The following is a 19,292-nucleotide window of genomic DNA, read 5'->3' on the forward strand; positions in this document are numbered from 1 at the left end:
CCGTTAATCGTACATTCGTTTTCAAAGATCTTAGCAGTTCAACACATGTTTTCATCCGAACAGATTCAGCCAAAACTATTTTACAACCCGCTTATGAAGGTCCATACGCCGTAGTGCGCCGAGGCGAAAAAACATTTACAATAAACATTAGAGGTAAGGAAATAAATATATCAATTGAAAGGCTAAAGCCTGCTTATATGCTAGCAGAAAACAGACCGGATCCCGTGAGCATAGAAAATCAGCCGGTCACACAAACAAACGTACCTGACAATGCGCCGGTTATACAGCAACGTGTCACGCGTTCAGGTAGACGCGTACGTTTTCCCGAGCGATTTCAAATTACGCGGTAGTACTTAAGGCTTGCGCATTATTATAATAAGTATCATATACCATTTATTTTTTTCCATCACTTTTATGTACTTTCATGTATTTTTAGGTATTACGTATTATATATTAAACTCCATGTAAATTCCTTTTTTTTTTTCAACTGTGTTCAAATACTGTAATGTAAATCTTAGTTAGGATAACGTATTTTATATAATAGAGTAAATGGTAGTGGTAATGTAGTCGGTCAATTTTTCGTAATTGTGCCAATTACTGGCAGGGGGGTAGTGTGGCGGCCAAGGCACCACATACGCCTTAGCCGTTCGAAGCCGCTACAATGTATGGTTGCACACGAGACGATGGTTGCACACGAGACGACCAGAGCCGCGTGAGCCGAAAAGCCGTTGTCGTCGTCTCTGACCGTCTTTTGTTTTTGAAGGCCTCTTGGTACGGTGCTGATCGTACCAGAGAGTCGAGCGTAACCCGCACCACGAGTCACGTCGTTGTACGACAGCAACAATAAAATTGTGCGGAACGGAACAGGGCGGAGTCATTATCTTCCCGATCCCACAACATGATTATACAATCTAAACAAATTTTAATAATTTCAGTAAAGTTCCACCCGTATTGAATTTTTTTCTCGAAAGTGCGTAGAATTTCGGGGGTACGTGTAATGACCAAAAATGATTGTAATTGACCCCCGCAGCCGAAAATAATTTTTCCAGGAGGATTTGAAATTTTTTTTTTTCGTCGTAAAATTTCACACCTTCACGAATTTTTTTCCCGAAAGTGCGTAGGATTTTGGGGGTATATGTAATGACTAAAAATGATTGTAATTGACCCCCGCAACCGACAATAATTTTTTTAGAACGATTTGACAACTTTTTTTTCGCCGAAAAGTTTCAGCACCTAACCGATTTTTTTCTCGAAAATGGATAGGATTTCGGAGGTATGTGTATTCACCAAAAATGATTGCAATTGACCCCCGTAATTGAAAATAATTTTTCCAGAACGATTTGAAGTCTTTGAATTTAATTGTTAATAACTTTTTAACGAAGTCTCCATCAACAAATTGGTATTCTTGATTTTCGTCTTATTTTGGCCTCTGGAATCAGGGGTGACCGAACACAATTTTAGATATTTTTTTATTGTAGTAGTGTAGTGTATTGTAGTGTCGTAGAAAAATATTAAGTCATTTACGGTGAAAAAGAAAGGAATTGTTTACTAATTTTGAAAAATAACAAATTGTAAGATCACATCAACAGTTTACGAATGAATGTAATAGATAAATAGTTAGGCGATTAATAATAAATTTGATCTTGAAGTTGGTAGCGAAAATGGCAAAACAACTTACTAATATCGTCGCAAACGAAGTATGTAATTTGCTACTAGTTTCTTGGGAACGAATGTCAAGTATTTATTTTTGTATGAACAAGATAAACTTGTTTCGAAGTTACTGTTTATCTACGCCATTACTAGAGAAAGAAACTTTATGGACGTTCAAAGTGCTTCGTCCTGTATCTGCCTTGAAACGTCAATTGTTTTTTATCACGTTTCTTTGCGTTGGTCGTGACTTATTTGAGTTGTTTATCGCCATTTTGTCAACGAATTCGACTGAACAGAAGTTGTACAATCAGGATAAAATTACACAATTTACAATTGGTGTAGTCAGTAACGAAATAACATAGTTCGACTTTTTATTTATTTAAATTATATTTTATTTAAATATACTTAAGTTTCAATCAATTATATTCAATAAATAGATTGATTTTCAATTAAAAAAAGTTTGTTATGATTTCAACCATACTCTTGAAATTTAATCAAAAATCGAAGAATTTTTCAGATTTTGGTTATTTTACTGTGCTTGGTTTTTTAAAAATATGTTTTAATACGAGTCATCAACAATTGTGTTCTCTACTTCTAATTTGTAAAATAAAGTAATAAACATGAAATATGGGTTCTCGTAGTTATCTAACCTAACAAATGAACTTTTCTGTTTGGAATGACACCTATTGTTAGTTCCTTTAAGAATTTTATCTTGGAACGTAACAAATACGTCGCTGTTATTCGCTTGTATTCAGATCGACTCACCTCGAACACACCTGATGTAATTGTTGAACTCCTTTTGCAGCCTGTTGGCGGCATTCTGCTGTCTCATGAAGTTTTGCAGATGCTCGTCGAATATGTCGTCCGCTGTTTTGTCCACCTTTCCCAGATTCTGGAGAAACTGAAACAAGACGAAAACCCTATTAATTATATAAATCGATTGTATTTGTATCGATCGTCGAAAAAAAAATTCAATTTCAAGAAACTTTTATTTGAAATAAAATTATTTTTATTAAAAGTCGTCGGTGTCGATGGTTACGTTGAAATTCGATTTTTCTATTAATTAAAATATTCATTATATTACATTAATCAAATTCAACATAAATTGCTACAAAATAATATTCGTGCGTTCAAGTAACCTTAAATCAAGCCACCATTTATACACAAAAGATACACTGTTGTTGGCTAACTGAAGATAAAGGCACGATCGATATTTTCGTCTTTTCTTTCTTCTTTACATTTAGTGACTTTGCTCGGCGAACAGACTCGAGTGTGAAAGTCGAAACGAAACTGAACGTGCGTAAATAAATACAGAACGAAACCCGAGAAGTATTTCGTCCTTTCCCACGATCTTCGTTGGAAGAACTATAGCGCTCGTATTAGCAAAATGGTCCCCCGTCCAGTCTTTCGACCGTTTCTACAAATTCGTTTTATCTTCGATTAACCGTCAGGCTAGCAATTTCAAAATGGCCGCGAAACGAACGCATCGAATAGGAATTCTTTTGAGGTTAACGATGGATCCAGTGCAGGACACGACAATGTAACGTCGATGTAATTCAGCGTCCATTACGTTTAATATTATACAAATTCGGACGCCAATTGCTATTTTGAAACGATTTGGAGACGATAGCAGACCCAAAGGTGGATTTAAAGCAGTAGTTTGAGAATAATTCCAAGGGGAAAAATGTGAAATAATAAATAGTAAATATTAACACGTTGTAAATGAGAAATAAGAAATTTTAGTAAAAAATACTCTTTCACTGTCATTGTGAGACGTTGAAGACTCAAATCTGTCTCTGGTTAGGCCATAATAATAAAATGAAATACAACATGGCGGCGCACGGTGAAATTTGAATTCAATTTGAATTCAATAGTTTCCGAGATGCTTGGTTAGGTCTGGCATATTTAGGTTGAATTGGAATAGTATATTGCAAACTAATATTTTCCTAACAAGCTCATTTCTTTGTCAATATAGCAGAAACTTAAATTTTATATTTGGTCACCATTCAGCCCCTCAAAATTTCCAATTCAAAAATATCCTCAATTTGATATATTTAATGCATTGATGCATCTAAAAAATGCAACTGTATCCGCTTTCTTGGACTAAATTCTATAGTTTTGGTTAGACCATTCCATGCATTTTTTCTTAATTTCCACAAACAAGTATTAAGGTTATGTCCTAGATCTAATAGTTCAAGAGTTATAACACTTTGAAGTTTAACTGAAGTGTTTGTCTTCTTTGATTACCAGGTTAATAACATCATTGTATTCGTGGCATAACTGGATCTTAATAGGAACGTTCAGACAAGAGAAAGTACAGTGATAATACGAGGCGAAGCCTTTGAACCATATATTCGTCATTGACCGATAAGAGAAGACAAGACACGTTTCCTTGGCGTTCGAGTAGCGCCGGAGTTTAAAGAGAGGGACGATCGCCCGGAGTAGCCTCGTTATACCTGAAGATGTAATTAGGGTTACGTCACGAAAGAGCAATTCAGATGTGCAAAGTGTAAAGAGCGTCGGTTAATGTGTACTTCGCATCGATCGGCCGTACCAAGGAAACGAGATTGCAAAACGGTTCTGTGCTCTCGTTTCCATTGCACGCGTTTGTATTTTCTATCATTTAACCCTACAAAGATGGCGGATGGGGGTTTTATCGAGTTCACAGTCGGAGACTCGTACAACTACTTATCAGGGACAAATTTTCACGAGATAACGAGTGAAAAATTTTTTATCCACTCGTGAACCAACTTTACGTTTTATTTTTTAATTAGAATCCATCCACGGATTTTTTAAATCAATATCCACGCGAATAAAATTTGTCCAAATTATTTATAAGATATATCGTTTGTGATTACCGTGATCGAGAAAAAACTAAAATTAAAATTTATAAAAAGCGATTTGTAATGTAACTTTCTCGGGTTTTAAACCTTCGAAGTAACTTAATATTTGTTTTATTTTATTTCAGGTAGTTATAATTTTTTTGTATTACTCTTTTCATTGTTTATGTAAAATACCATTTTAATTACCGAGTAATGAATTTTATTGTAAACTAGAATGTACTATTGAAAATAAAATATTTTAGTTGTTGGGGAAATCCTATAGGACAGTATTTTATTGTTTAAGTTTAAGGTTAAGTTTTTTAATTTTGTCGAAAAATTTGTCCACATTCTTGAATTTTTTTCTCGAAAGTGCTTAAGATTTCGGGGTTATGAGTAATGACCAAAAGTGATTGTAATTGACCCCCACAAACGAAAATAATTTTTCCAGAACGATTTGAAATTTTTTCTTCCGTCGAAAAATTTCACATTCTTGAATTTTTTTCTCGAAAGTGCTTAGGATTTCGGGGGTATGAGTAATGACCAAAAGTGATTGTAATTGACCCCCGCAACCGAAAATAATTTTTCCAAAACTATTTTAAATTTTTTTTTCCGTCGAAAAATTTCACACCTTCTCGAATTTTTTTCTAGAAAATGAGTAAGATTTCGGGGGTATGCCTATTCACCAAAAATGATTGTAATTGACCCCCGCAACCGAATATAATTTTTCCAGAAAGATTTGAAATTCTTGAATTTAATTGTTAATAACTTTTTAAGGAAGTCTCCATTAACAAATTGGTATTCTTGATTTTCGTCTTATTTTGGCCTCTAGAATCCCTCATTAAAATTTTTCCCACGAACACCCTGTATTTAATTGTAGAATCTAAGTCTGAGTTAACTTACATACATATAACAATAATAATAACAAATAAACATAATATAGTAGGTATAGTACGTATAAAAAAATGAAAACGAAGCATAGTGTTATATTTATCTACCTTCGAAATTGTTATGAAAACCATTTTCCTAAATTAGATTTGGATTAAATTTTTTTTTGAAGACGTAGAGCTTTTCTTTCGGTAGTTTCGCGAATGATTTTCCATCTGTACTCGAGACGGGATGTTACGGCGTTAATAGATAGATAAGCGTTGGTTGAATACCTATGCAAGTACCATCATTCCATGCAATAAGGCGTGACGTTACGAAAGCACGTATATACTGACGAAACAATAACCATCGACCGCGGAGAAATTTGCTGTGAATGTTACTCGCCCCGGCTCGTACTTTTCCTTCCGACACCTGCTAGATACCTCAGGAAAAGATCATTCAAATCGGAAACCGTGACGCAACGAATCACAGATTTCGTCGAAACGATTCTATTCCAGAGAATACCGATCCGTCTTTTGTAATCGAAATACGCGAAAAATGCTAAATGCTTTTTAAAAAACAACGCACTTTTAGGGAAAATATTAAACATAAAAGTCTGGTCGTTTTAGCCATATACAATAATTTCAAAAGATGTGGAATAAGATTTATTATTTTTCGAAATTAATATCCAGTATTGTCCATGTATCATAAATTCACAGGCTTACACCAGTCGTTAGATGGTCAAAAATAACGATAAAAATAAATAGTGTGGCAAATCATTTTAATCAAAATGCAAAAAATTTCTATCAAAAAAAAGTATACTATAGTAACCTCCAGATGGCAGAAAGTCTTTCAGGTAACACTTAAAACAAACTTTTCCAATTTTCTAATTTCAAATAACTTTTAATGGAATTTCTTCATTTGGATACAAGTAACTCTAATAGGATCGATAATGTAAAGCAAAAAAATTAGCACGGGAATTTTCATTTTTGGCCATCGACAATACGAAAGGTGACCTTATAATGTCGGAGATTAATTATATTTCCTGTACAAGTTGGAGAGTTTGGATTCTGTCCTAAGTACATGGAATGATTAGTTCGACAATTTTTGTATCTAAATAATTTCATTTCCCCTGCCAAAATCGAGAAAGACGATCGCCTGGTCTTCCGTCCGCTTCGTCGTTCCTCCGCGCGACTATGGCGGCCTCTGGCGTTTCGCAAAAAATGCTTCTGCGCGAGTTGCATAGGATGATCAGAGATCGAACACTGTAATCTGCTAGGCAGCGATGGAAATCGCGCATACGCCGATTACGTAAGCTCCTTAGTGACTATTTGCGGAACGGTCGCCCGTCCGAAGGTGAGAGGTACGCCGACCTTCTGCAGGCAATGTCTCGCTGTGTGGAAATCGCTTCGTCGGAGGAACGCGAAATAAAGGCAAGAATCCACGGGGCCGGTCGCCATAAACACCGTTCGATATCCGAATACAGTATTTTTCTCTGTCTGGCGCGCGAAACTCGAGCCCCGTTTGACCTCTGCAGCCATAGAGAAGGATGGCAAGCAAACAACAAAGAAAGAAACGAGAGCCCGAGCGTGTTCCGAAGAAGTCTAAATGTACGGTGTTGCATCCACGGCGAAGGACAATGCAGCATTAAAATTTCTTTATTTTTTCACTTTTTCTTGACGCGATTCGTTTGATAGTGAAATTTCTCTGATTACAATGGGGGCAAATGTAATTCAATTCAGACAGCTGTGCTATTTGAGGTAATTTTAATCAGAAAAATTTGACCGATAAATGAAAACAAAATTCGTTACGAAGAAAATAAAAATAAAATTTTAAACTTGCACTGCTCGATCGATACATTTTAACAGCGGTTTACTAAATGTTGCAAAGTCATGACTAACAAGGACGATCCCTAGATCCCTGGATCCCCTTGATCAACGATTAATGATAATTTCATCTTAATTTTGTAAATTCTGCTAGCATACCAAACAACTAAACCAATGAAATTTTATTGTAATTATGTATGATAATAACAACGCAATGTTTCTTTGTAGGTTAAATATTTTTGTAAAACGATAAACATTTAAAACTGTACAGGTATTCGATACTCTCTTATTCATTGCCCGAGACACCAGATAACGCTTACACGTGACGTTTAAGTAGATCTAATGGACTCGATTGAAAGAATTAATCTAAATGTTTTGTACTGGCAGCATAGCCTGACGCTCATCTCGAACATTACTGAAGATCTTGCTGAATCGAGATTTATCTCCCCGTTGCAAATATTGTAATAAGAAGTACGATTGGCTCTTTGGAAATCACGAACGACTAGATATGTAAATAACGTTTGACTCATTCCACGCTGGATAAATTATCGATGATTCAAGCTCTGTTTATCGCGAATAGAAAATTGTTTTAAAATATATTTCGCGCGAATGTAACATTCCTAGTGGAATAAATAATTGATATATCACTTATGAGGCAATATATTATTTGGTTTTTAGGATTCTATTGGATAGCTATACATTTTACATACATGTCGATATTTTGTTAACAATAAGAAAATCGGTTTTCTAGGAAATCAAAGCGAATATATATTTTAATTATCTGTAAATACCAGAAACATTTAATTCGTATGCAATTAATATGCAAAATAAAGGTTTTACGATGTGAATTTTGCTTGGGAAATCGTTAGGATAAAAAATATACCGAACATGTGAGGTAAAGAGAACGACTCGATTACGACGTGGGATAATACCATAGTTAATCGCGCGTGATATCCGATTTTTATTCAATTAAATTTGACGTCATCCGTTTGAATTGAACCACTCTTGAAAATGTTCTCGCAGTATTCGAAGACCCGACGCTTCCAACGAGATTGAAATTTATTTTCAAGCGTTTAAAAATTTTTCTAAAAGGGTTTGCTCAAACCGTTTCACCCTGTACGTATTTAAATCGTTCGTCTAATTTTTAACATTTAATATTGAAATTGCACGAAAATTAATTTTTAATAAACGATTAAAAAATGTGTCTTTTTGTTCTACATGAGAAATTAACTTTCTTTTTATCGATTTGACGATACTTTTAATATTAATTTAGAACATAATTCACGTTGATAATTTGTTGATGGAGGTTTCGTTAAAAAGTTATTAACGTTTAAAGTTCTGCTCGTGATGAATTTTTTTCTCGAAAATGCGCAGGATTTCGGGGGTATGTCTATTCACCAAAAATGATTGTAATTGAACCGCTCAAACGAAAATAATTTTTCCAAAACGATTTGAAATTTTTTTTTTCCGTCGAAAAATTTCACATCTCGAATTTTTTTCTAGAAAGTGGGTAGGAATTCGAGGGTACGTCTGTTCACCAAAAATGATTGTAATTGACTCCCGCAACCGAAAATAATTTTTCCAGAACGATTTGAAATTTTTGAATTTAATTGTTAATAACTTTTTAGCGAAGCCTCCATCAACAAATTGGTATTCTTGATTTTCATCTTATTTTGTCCTCTAGAATCCCCCATTAAAATTTTTCCCATGGGTGGTGGAACACCCTGTATATGATACTTTTGAAGCATTTTGAATTAGGCATAGAAATTGTATGTGGGCGATACTAGTCATTTACACTTAAGAGGTTAGAATTTTTTTGCCTCCAATGTTTCTGCACTTAGAAACCTGCATGTGTTCTTGTGTTACAATTAAAAATCTGCGGTTAGCGATCAATGATCCATAACATAAGCATTGGTACCTTAAACAGATGACGACCGCAAGACACGCATCGGTACCAGCTTGTCATCTGACCCTCTGATGAAGGTAGCCGTAATGCGTCGGAACGATTTTTTAAAATGACACCACTTGTACCCGGAAGCCTCAAACAGTTTCGACTGCAACTACTGTGTGAGATCCTCTACTTATTGTTTTGACAAAAAAATCATACTTTTGTCGCGAATCAAAAGGAAAAGCGTCTATTTTATACCAATGATTCTTGATATACAGGGTGTCCGATCAACCAAGGGAAACATTTTAATGGGAGATTCTAGGGGCCAAAATAAGACGAAAATCAAGAATATTAATTTCTTGACTGAGGCTTCGTTAAAAAGTTATTAACAATTAAATTAACAAATTTCAAATCGTTCTGAAAAAATTATTTTCGGTTGAAGGGGTCAATTGCAATCATATTTGGTGAATACACATACCTTCGAAATCCTATCCATTTTCGAGAAAAAAATTCGATTAAGTGCTGAAATTTTTCGGCGAAAAAAAATTTTCAGATCGTTCTAAAAAAATTATTTTTGGTTGCGGGGGTCAATTACAATCATTTATGGTCATTACACATAATCCCGAAATCCTACGCATTTTCGAGAAAAAAATTCCGTACCGAAAATCTAATTTTTTAATCTAAAATGCCTAAATTTTTCAACGAAAAAAAAATTTCAAATCATTCAAATCATTCACTGTTATTTCATAATTGCTTAAATCTCTTCAATTGCATTTCACGACGTAACTTTTTCCAAATTTATCTTTTAGAAATTATTATTTGCGTTCAGAATGAAAAACACTTTATTTGCTTAAACAAATATAATAAGGGATCGAAAAGTTTGTAAGAATTTATTTTTAAACGGCTTGTACAAGTCTAACATTATTACCTATTTTAAACAGACACGCTGTTCGACTTGTATCCCGTTAGTTCACATATCTTACACCAAGCAGGAACACAGTATAAACCCATTTACGTTAAAAGCTGACCCGCATATGCAATGACTGTCTTCACTTTTCTATGTTAATTTGCTTTCATGTGGATATCACGCGCATAACAGTCAAACAGGTTTCCGATCAAAGTGTAGGCTACCACATCTATGCGCGTAATTGTTAGTTTCTGTATTACAACTAACTTTATCTTACGTTAGACATTACAAACTACATTTTATACATTTGCACACAGAAATTGGAAAATAACACTATAACCATATGGAAACGTAACTTAATAAATAAACTGCAAAGTGATTGTTAAGTGAAAAGCTTATTTTCATAAAACAATGCATAAACAATGTATTTAAAGAATTGATAACTTTCCCCTATTTTGAATTGCACAAACTTTAGATTCCGAACTTAAATGTTTTTCTATTAGTACACAGTATATTAATTAAAAAAAAAAAAAAACTGTATTGATACTGAAAATATAATATATATTATTGACAATTGATTTACACGGCGTGGAAGAAAAAGAAAATTGCAAAGATAATCTTTCTATTTCGATTTTGGCGCGAGACTTTGGGGGACTTTTAGCGAACTCGTGAAATCTTTTGAGGGTTTTCCCAATTTTCCGATCACAATTTCCTACCAAAGAACGCATCAAACGCAACAATATGGTTCAGACGGAGGTAACTCGGTTCGAGCAAGCTTATCGTTTCCAAAATAGACGGTCCTCTCCCAAATATATTAATAGACGAGCGGACGTTGCGAATCTGCCGTTGCACCGCTATTATTGTGCCATGATGGCCCCATTGCGCCATTTCGTCGGTTGTTATGCGCTAGAAACGAATCGTCAAAATGCAACAAACTATAATTTACTAATACCAATATCCAAAACATCGTATGCATTTTTTCCCCACCCATTAACTACTAAAATTAAATAATTAAGTGTTCAATTCCTTCTACTGGAGCAAACAAAATTCAATTCTATTAATTTCACAATTATAATTTGTTGGAAATGTTTCTCATTCCCGTGTTGGCAAACATGCACGTGTTGGAAACATTTCTCTTTTCCTCGTTGGCGAACGTGCACACCATTCTTTCGGTACCATGTACGCAACGATTCGTGCAATATCAAACATAACCTGAAAAGTACATGCGTTGTTTTTTATTGTCCAATCCCATAACCTCCGCTACATAATTCTTATTGATAACAATAATTAAAAATCTGAAATCTGTTCAGAAGACATTATGAACGATAAAAACCGACATACAAATTTCGAATAATATATAAAAGAATAAATATTTACGCGTTACTTGTTGGAGGAAGTTAAAAATTTTAATTATAAAACGAAACATTTCAAAAAACGGATACAATATATTTAACTGTTTTATTGAATAAACGTGATAAAATTTTGCTTCACTCTGGACAAAATAAAAAACGATAGCAATGGGAGAATAATACGAACAAAAAATAAAAATAAAAATAAAAATTGTGGAAGCGTTGATATGAATAGATTTATGTCAACGGTTATGGACGTATTACAATTGTAGTAAAATAATGTTGCTTAGAGTTTGAGGACAATATACGTATATAAGGTGTCCCGGAATTTTCCTTTCAAACTGCATGATTAATAAAAAAAAAATATGAAGTTTGCAGATTAAAGACAAAATTACAGAGATATAATTAAAACTACATAAATATAGTATTTTACCAAGTTTCATTCCTTTTCTTTGCACCAGCCTGTTCCATCGTTGGAAATGAGTGTTGATAAACACAGATCTATTCGATATCCCTGCAACTACGCAAACCATACGATAAATATTATCGAGCTGTGATCCAGTCATTGTGATACTAATAGCTTTACTAACAATTAGATAATTATCGAACGCTAAATACGCTGATATTCACTTTGTACGTGCATACGGTTCCTGCAATGGAAATGTACGAGGCTGCAGTGAAAGACTATCGTCGTCGATATTCTAAGACAGGAATACCGAATAGATCTGTTCATTCGTCAACACTCCGTCGTAATCAAGAACACAATGATGCTTGTACGGTTTTGGGAGAACAACGACGTTCAGAAAGAATTTTAAGATTCTTCGACAGCATTGCTACGCAGTGCCCGGCGTGCTTCGACTGGAACCACGTGTATATCAAAATGTACTATTTGGAGAATATTACGAGTTGACTAATGACAGCAATACACAGTATTTAACTTAAGAATATTAGAGTATTCAACGTATAAAGATATACAAATGAAGGACGTGAACAATAGGTGGAAAAGTAACCGTATATCATTAACGAACGCGACGCTTGTACTCTCCGGTATCGTCGTCCAGGACCAACTAACCTATAATTCAACTGAAGTGTAAGCACCGGTTCATAGAGCGCGCTTACGTCGATCATCCGTTAACGATTAAAGATCGTGAAAGAAGTGCTAAGAGATTACCAGAAACGATCCAATTTTGTGAATGGTATATGAATTCAGTAGTAAGAGAGGTTTTTTTTCGACAAGAATAATATGGACAGACTGAGCAAGGTTTACAAGACGAGAAATAATGAATACTCACAATAATCACATATGGGCTCGTAATAATCCATTCGCGGTCGGACAAAGAAATGTTTGGATGGCATGATCAACGATTTGTTGGTCCATTCTTTCTGTAAAACCGAGCAAATGAAACAATTTTTGAAACGTTTCTATCGAACGATTTGCGCGTTTTAATGGGAAATGTGCCGCTAACGTTACGTTCGAACGGATCGATGCAATTAGATGGCTGTCCATCACATTATGAAAGAGAAGAAAAGATTGGTTGAATATAAAGTATCCTGAAAGATGGATAGGTCGTGGTGGACCGGTTCCTTGGCCTCCAACGTCACCAGATCTTTTACACCACTCAATTTTTACCTATAGAATACTTTGAAACAAAATCTTTGCTCGACGGAAGTGACTTCATGTGAAGAACGTATTAAAAATGCTATCAGTTATCGAAATGCATTTCAATTCAATTCATATTCAAATTATTCTCTTTTTTAGTTTTAAATTGTACAAAATTAAAATTGACAAGGGTGGAAAAAATAGTAGACAACACTAAAATTGCAAAAACAAGGCTATAAGCATAGTATAAATAACAATAATAGAAATGAAAATTATTATAAAATATTAAAATATTCAAACACAAGATATTACGATCAACTTATAAATAAAAAAAATAAATAACTGCTGTAATAATATTCTTGTAATTTTTAAATTTCCTGATAGAAAAATTGCATACTTTACACCACGACATTGAAACAAGTTTCTATATTCGCATTCCACAATCTTCCGTTTGCTGCACCGTTATCCATACATTTTAATAGTACTTCAATATATTGCTGATATAGCCCAAATGCAATATTACAACTTTCGTAAAAAGATATTATTTTTATTTTTATTTAAATTAAATCGTTCAAAGGGGTTAATCTCTTCGCGTGCAACAAATTATTTTAGCTTGGGTGGGGGGGCTGTTAGAAGAATATAGGGAGGCCCTAGATTTTTTGAATTGAATGACATTTACTCAAACTATTTTTTTTTTGTCACGTTTTTTGCACATTTATTTGCGCGCGAAATATGGCACTGTCAAGCAGGAGCAAAGTCAGAATGGCGGGAAATTTGAATTGCGATTAAAGACCACTTCGATTGTGACAATTTAATTGTAGATACGGAACGGAACTCGTTTCTAGGAGTAGCAATAACAGCTCTTTTAGCGAAAGTGAGGTCCTTCCACTCGACTTGACACCGAAGAATGGATCAAAAAGACCACCAGGAAGGAACGAGGAATCCCAGGCAGAATGTTGGCGCGAGGTTCCGGACATCAACCTCAGGCGGATAGCCCGTTTTGCACGAGCGGCCAATCCATCGGCCATTTGTGGACCGTAATTCGTGATCGTACGCAGCGAATATAGTGATCTTGAAAGGTTATCACGCTCCGCAATTTTCTCCTACGCCATTTCGCGCGTCCACCACCGTGCTTCAAAATGACACGTATGAACGAAGAAGCGACCATCGAAAAAGAAATACCGTAATTCGACGATTGTTTAAATTATAGTATAAAATATAAAAATATTCGAAATTCAACAGTGTACCTCTTATTTTAGAGCGTTTCTAACGAAATTTTATAAGCGTACATTACCGACAGGAAACGAGAATTCTCGTTTTATCGAAATATACGTTACCGACGGAAAACGAGTATTCTCGTTTTACGAAAAATGTGTATTTTTCTAGTAATTTTATACAAGAAAAAAATTCTATTATCCACATATAATTCTAGAAAATTTCAATAAAATATATTAATTACAAAAATAGTTATCACATTTTTAGTTATACAGAATGTTCGGCCACTCTTGGGAAAAATTTTAATGGGGGATTCTAGAAGCCAAAATAAGACGAAAATCAAGAATACCAATTTCTTCACTGAGGCTTCGTTAAAAAGTTATTAACGTTTAAAGAGTTGCCTGTAGAACGGCGCGTGATAGTGGTTCTCACAGGCGAAACTTTAAACGTTAATAACTTTTTAACGAAGCCTCAATCGACAAATTGGTATTCTTAATTTTCGTCTTATTTTGGTCCCTGGAATCCCCCATTAAAATTTTTCCCATGGTTGAAAGAACACCCTGTTATAGTATATATCGAAAGTATTATGTATTATTAAAATACCGTATAGGAAAGTTGTAATAAAAATTCCCCGTCGTTAAAGTGCTAATGTACTCTCATTGTGAAGGATTTTACAACTCATTGTGAGTTTGAAGTGCCGGTCACCGGTGACCACCGTGGCAGTCAACGTTATTTAATTCTCACTCTCTCAAAATTATACGATTTTCGCTGATTTTTGTTAACCTATTTCATCGCTTTTCGTACAAGTACGATAAACGTTTGTTAGATTAATAATTACGTGTCGTTTAATGATTACCAAATAACGCTTTTCTGTTCGTTACAAGCTTATCGAAACGATAAAATGATGTGCACATACTGGCGCGCTTACTTTTACAGAATTTGACGCGATAAGAAATCCGTTTTAACAAAGGTACAGATTGCTTTCTCAAATATGTAACATTTGTTATGCGCATGATAAAATGAACCGTTCCGTTATCGCGGGACACGCATCTTTCTTGTAAAATGTATCGCCGTGGAAAATCGAAAGTCTCGCTTCCGTCGGAAAAATAAAATCGAGTACGAAGCGTGATTGCATATTTATAAAAATACAAGACGACTTCCCATGTTTCTAAATTTCCAATTTTGAATATTAAAGCTTCAGGCAACATTTCTTTATTATTTATGTCTTGTTTTTCTAAATTAATAAAAAGTTCCGTTCATATATTTACTAATTTCAACTAGTTTCAATTACCTAAATACTTATGCTACTTACAACGGCTGACTACTAGGGGAAATTAATTTTTGCATATTTTTATGCATTGTGACAATAAATTAATATATTATTAAACAAACTACCAGGTATTTTTAAAGTGCATACTTTAACGAATATAGCGACATATAAAATGTTTAGAAAGTAATTTATTAACAATAATCACGCGTGGGTTGAGTTTTTTAGTATGGTTTGAATGGCCGACTCTACCAAGCACATTTACCCTAGGGATTTTCTTCGAATACGGTAGAGGGAGTACTCGTCGAGACGAATGGCGCCTGACAGAGCAATGGCGAACGATAGAAAGTGCAGAAAATATTCGGGAAACGCGTGGAATGGAAAGGTGAAGCAATACTGTATTGCCGAAGTGATCGGTGTATTAGTTTCAGGGGCTCCTTCCTTTCTCGCCTCGACCAGGCATATCTCGGCTCGGCTGGTCGAGCTAACGGAACTATCCCGGGACGTTTTGTCCATCTTTCTTTCGTCGAACCGGCCTCTTCTCGAGTTGGGGTTTAGGTATGCCGAAACAGCTGACCGACAACCGGCGATCCGATCCAGCCTTTCTTTCGATCCCGTGCTGGCCTTAACATTGAACCGACTAAATTCCACGGCCAGAATTAAAGCTACAGTTACGTTTCGATCAACGCGATACATTCGATTTCCTCTGAATTATAAAATAATAAAAAAGAAAAAAACTTTTAAATTAATTAAGAATTTTATTATCCCTTGTATTTAAATAAAGATTTCCTTAATACAATCATGAATCTTTTAAATATGTCTTCCTAAAATTTTTCATTATATTTTAGAAATAAGAATGCAATATTTTATCAACGAAATTTATTTAATTTAAATTGTTTTTCTATAACTTATGAGCCATGAAATTGTTCTTTTCTATTTCATTCGATTTCCTCTGAATTATAAAATAATAAAAAAGGAAAAGCTGTTAAATTAATAAAGAATTTTATTATTCTTTGTATTTAAATAGATAAATAAATAAATATTGTATTTCTAAGTACAATCATGAATCTTTTAAATGGAACGTTTGCAAACGTGTCTTACCAACATTCTTCATTATATTTTAGAAACTAGAATGCAATATTTTATCAACGAAATTTATTTAATTTAAATTGTTTCTCTATAACTTATGAGCCATGAAACTATTCTATTTTTTAAAGGATATATCCTAGCATTAAACATGACTTATTACACTTGAGTGACGAGGTAAGTATCTAGGAACATTTTAATTATTTCCACGAGGATTATTTGTCACGCAAGTATGGCAGAAAAACTAATCATCAGATCAATTGGTGTTGCTTTCTACGACTGTCTTTCGATCACGTATCAGCTTTCGAATTCCAACGCGGAAAAACGGTTTGTTTACCGAGAAAATGAACACGTGTCAATGAATCTCTGTACATCTTTGATACTATCGAAATGTACAGTGTAGTAAGTATAGCAAACGCGGAAAATAATTTTTCAATTTAAAAAGTGTTCTTTTTGTTTATACAGGGTGTCCGACTCCCCGTGGGAAAAATTTTAATGTGAGATTCTAGAGGCCAAAATAAGACGAAAATCAAGAATACTAATTTGTTGATGCAGACTTTGTTAAAAAGTTATTAACGTTTAAAGTTTCGCCACTACTGAATTTTTTTCTCGAAAATGCGTAAGATTTCGGGGTTATGCCTATTCACCAACAATGATTGTAATTGATCCCCGCAACCGAAAATAATTTTTCCAAATCAATTTGAAATTTTTTTTTTCCGTCGAAAAATTTCACATCTTCTCGAATTTTTTTCTCGAAAGTGGGTAAGATTTCGGGGGTATGTCTATTCACCAAAAATGATTGTAATTGACCCACGCAACCGAAAATAATTTTTCCAAAACGATTTGAAATTTTTTATTTCCGTCGAAAAATTTCACATCTTCTCGAATTTTTTTCTCGAAAGTGCGTAGGATTTCGGGGATATGTATAATAACCAAAAACGATTGTAATTGACCCCCGGGCCCGTAAATAATTTTTCCAGAACGATTTGAGATTTTTGAATTTAATTGTTAATAACTTTTTAACGAAGCCTCCAACAACAAATTGATATTCTTGATTTTCGTCTTATTTTGGCTTCTAGAATACCCCATTAAAATTTTTCCCAGGGTTGATTGTACACCCTGTATATTTTGAGGAATGCATCTGTAAATTACCATTTCTTAAAAAAATTAGTATATCTAAAGACAAATTTATTTTATTTAAAATTTATTTTACATTTAAACAAATGTTTACTCTCTATGACCTTGAAAATCATAGCGTACCACGCAATCAAATTTGTTTTTATATACTCTTCTATATGATATAAATATATTTAAATAAATATAAACAATTGATATACACTATTACGGTGGTTATAAAGAGCAACAAAATTTTTCTTTCCTTTCTCTTTTTAGTATACTTTTACGATTAACGAAAAAGATTCTGGTTGGTAATGAGGTGAACACCCTGTATAGCGGGAAACCTGTAAATTCTGTTACTCCGCGGAGTTCCATCGAACGCGGTTACGATAAATATTCGGGTAGATCAAGTCAGACTTCCGCATTCTCTTAAACCTAGCCCTGCCGCGACCGCAGGATTCAAAAGATGCCTGAATTGCTCGTGCGATATGTGGTCGTTATTAAACTAGCGTGGGCAGATATCGTGTTCATTTTATCGGGTAATTCCCGACAACAAACGTATTTCGACCGATATCGAACTTTCTATACGCGCGGAAACACAAACGTTAATTAATCTCAGGTTAATTCCTTCAGTCGTAAAAACAACTATGTTGCAAACGACGATTATCTTATCGAATGCTTACAGTCGTTTCTAATTCCTAAAATATTCGTCTATACCAGTATTCTAAACTCAACGCCTCGAAGATTTTAATCCCTCCCCTTCCAGCATAATGGTCATCCAGATTACGAAAAAGTATAATGTAAATAGATACTTCAAACGAAGAAAAAAAAATGAAGAGAAACAAATGCAATATAATTTTTTAACCCAAAATATCCAAAATTGCTATTAATGCATATTTTTGTTAAAACTCGTCATGTTAACGATTACATTAAAATACGATCTTTTTTTTAAATTAATATATTCATATGGTTTCTAAGAAAAATTTCTAATAAAAATAATAGTTATGAGTTCTGTGTCTCTAAATATGGAATCAAAAAAAAAATCTGGTGTCAAATGCAGAGTGTTTGGCCACCCCTGGGAAAAATTTTAATGGGGGATTCTAGAGGCCAAAATAAGACGAAAATCAAGAATACTAATTTATCGATTGAGGCTTCGTTAAAAAGTTATCAACATTTAAAGTCGCGCCTGTAGAACGACAGCGCTGTGCGCGCCATAGTGGAACTTTAAACGTTAATAACTTTTTAACGAAGCCTCAATCGACAAATTGGTATTCTTGATTTTCGTCTTATTTTGGTCCCTAGAATCACCTATTAAAATTTCTCCCAGGAATGACTGAACACTCTGTATAATAACTTTCGGGCACAAAACCGAATTATTAACTTTTTATGTGTTTCTTTGCGAAAATTAACGTTTCAGAATATCGTAGACATTCTTCCCCTCCCTGAGGTTTCCCAGAGTTAATATACAACGAAATGCGAATAACCGAGTTCCACGATCGAGTTCTGTGTGTCTCGTAGCCACGAGAACAAGACCGTGTACGGCAAGAAATTGAATGGAAATCGGGGTGACGTACTCGCGTGTTCGGAATACATATATACACCGTTCGACGGTCGAACGGAGATCGGACGTTGGACAGGATCGGACAAGAAAGGAGTGGCGAAGTATAAACGCGCACACGTATCGGCGACTTTTATAGTATTC

General features: G+C 34.4%; 1 protein-coding gene across 1 annotated transcript in view; it reads right to left on the reverse strand.

Moving 5' to 3' along the window:
- LOC122404474 (amphiphysin) overlaps window positions 1-19,292 on the reverse strand; it is a 59,412-nt gene that overhangs the window by 13,483 nt on the left and 26,637 nt on the right. The window contains exon 2 of the mRNA XM_043408440.1: window positions 2,416-2,551. Within this exon, the coding sequence (XP_043264375.1) occupies window positions 2,416-2,551 (136 nt within the window). The remainder of the gene's footprint in view (window positions 1-2,415; window positions 2,552-19,292) is intronic.

Source organism: Colletes gigas, unplaced genomic scaffold (genome assembly GCF_013123115.1).
Source record: "Colletes gigas isolate AHSC1104 unplaced genomic scaffold, ASM1312311v1 Colletes_gigas_Sc00003, whole genome shotgun sequence".
Lineage (NCBI taxonomy): Eukaryota > Metazoa > Arthropoda > Insecta > Hymenoptera > Colletidae > Colletes > Colletes gigas.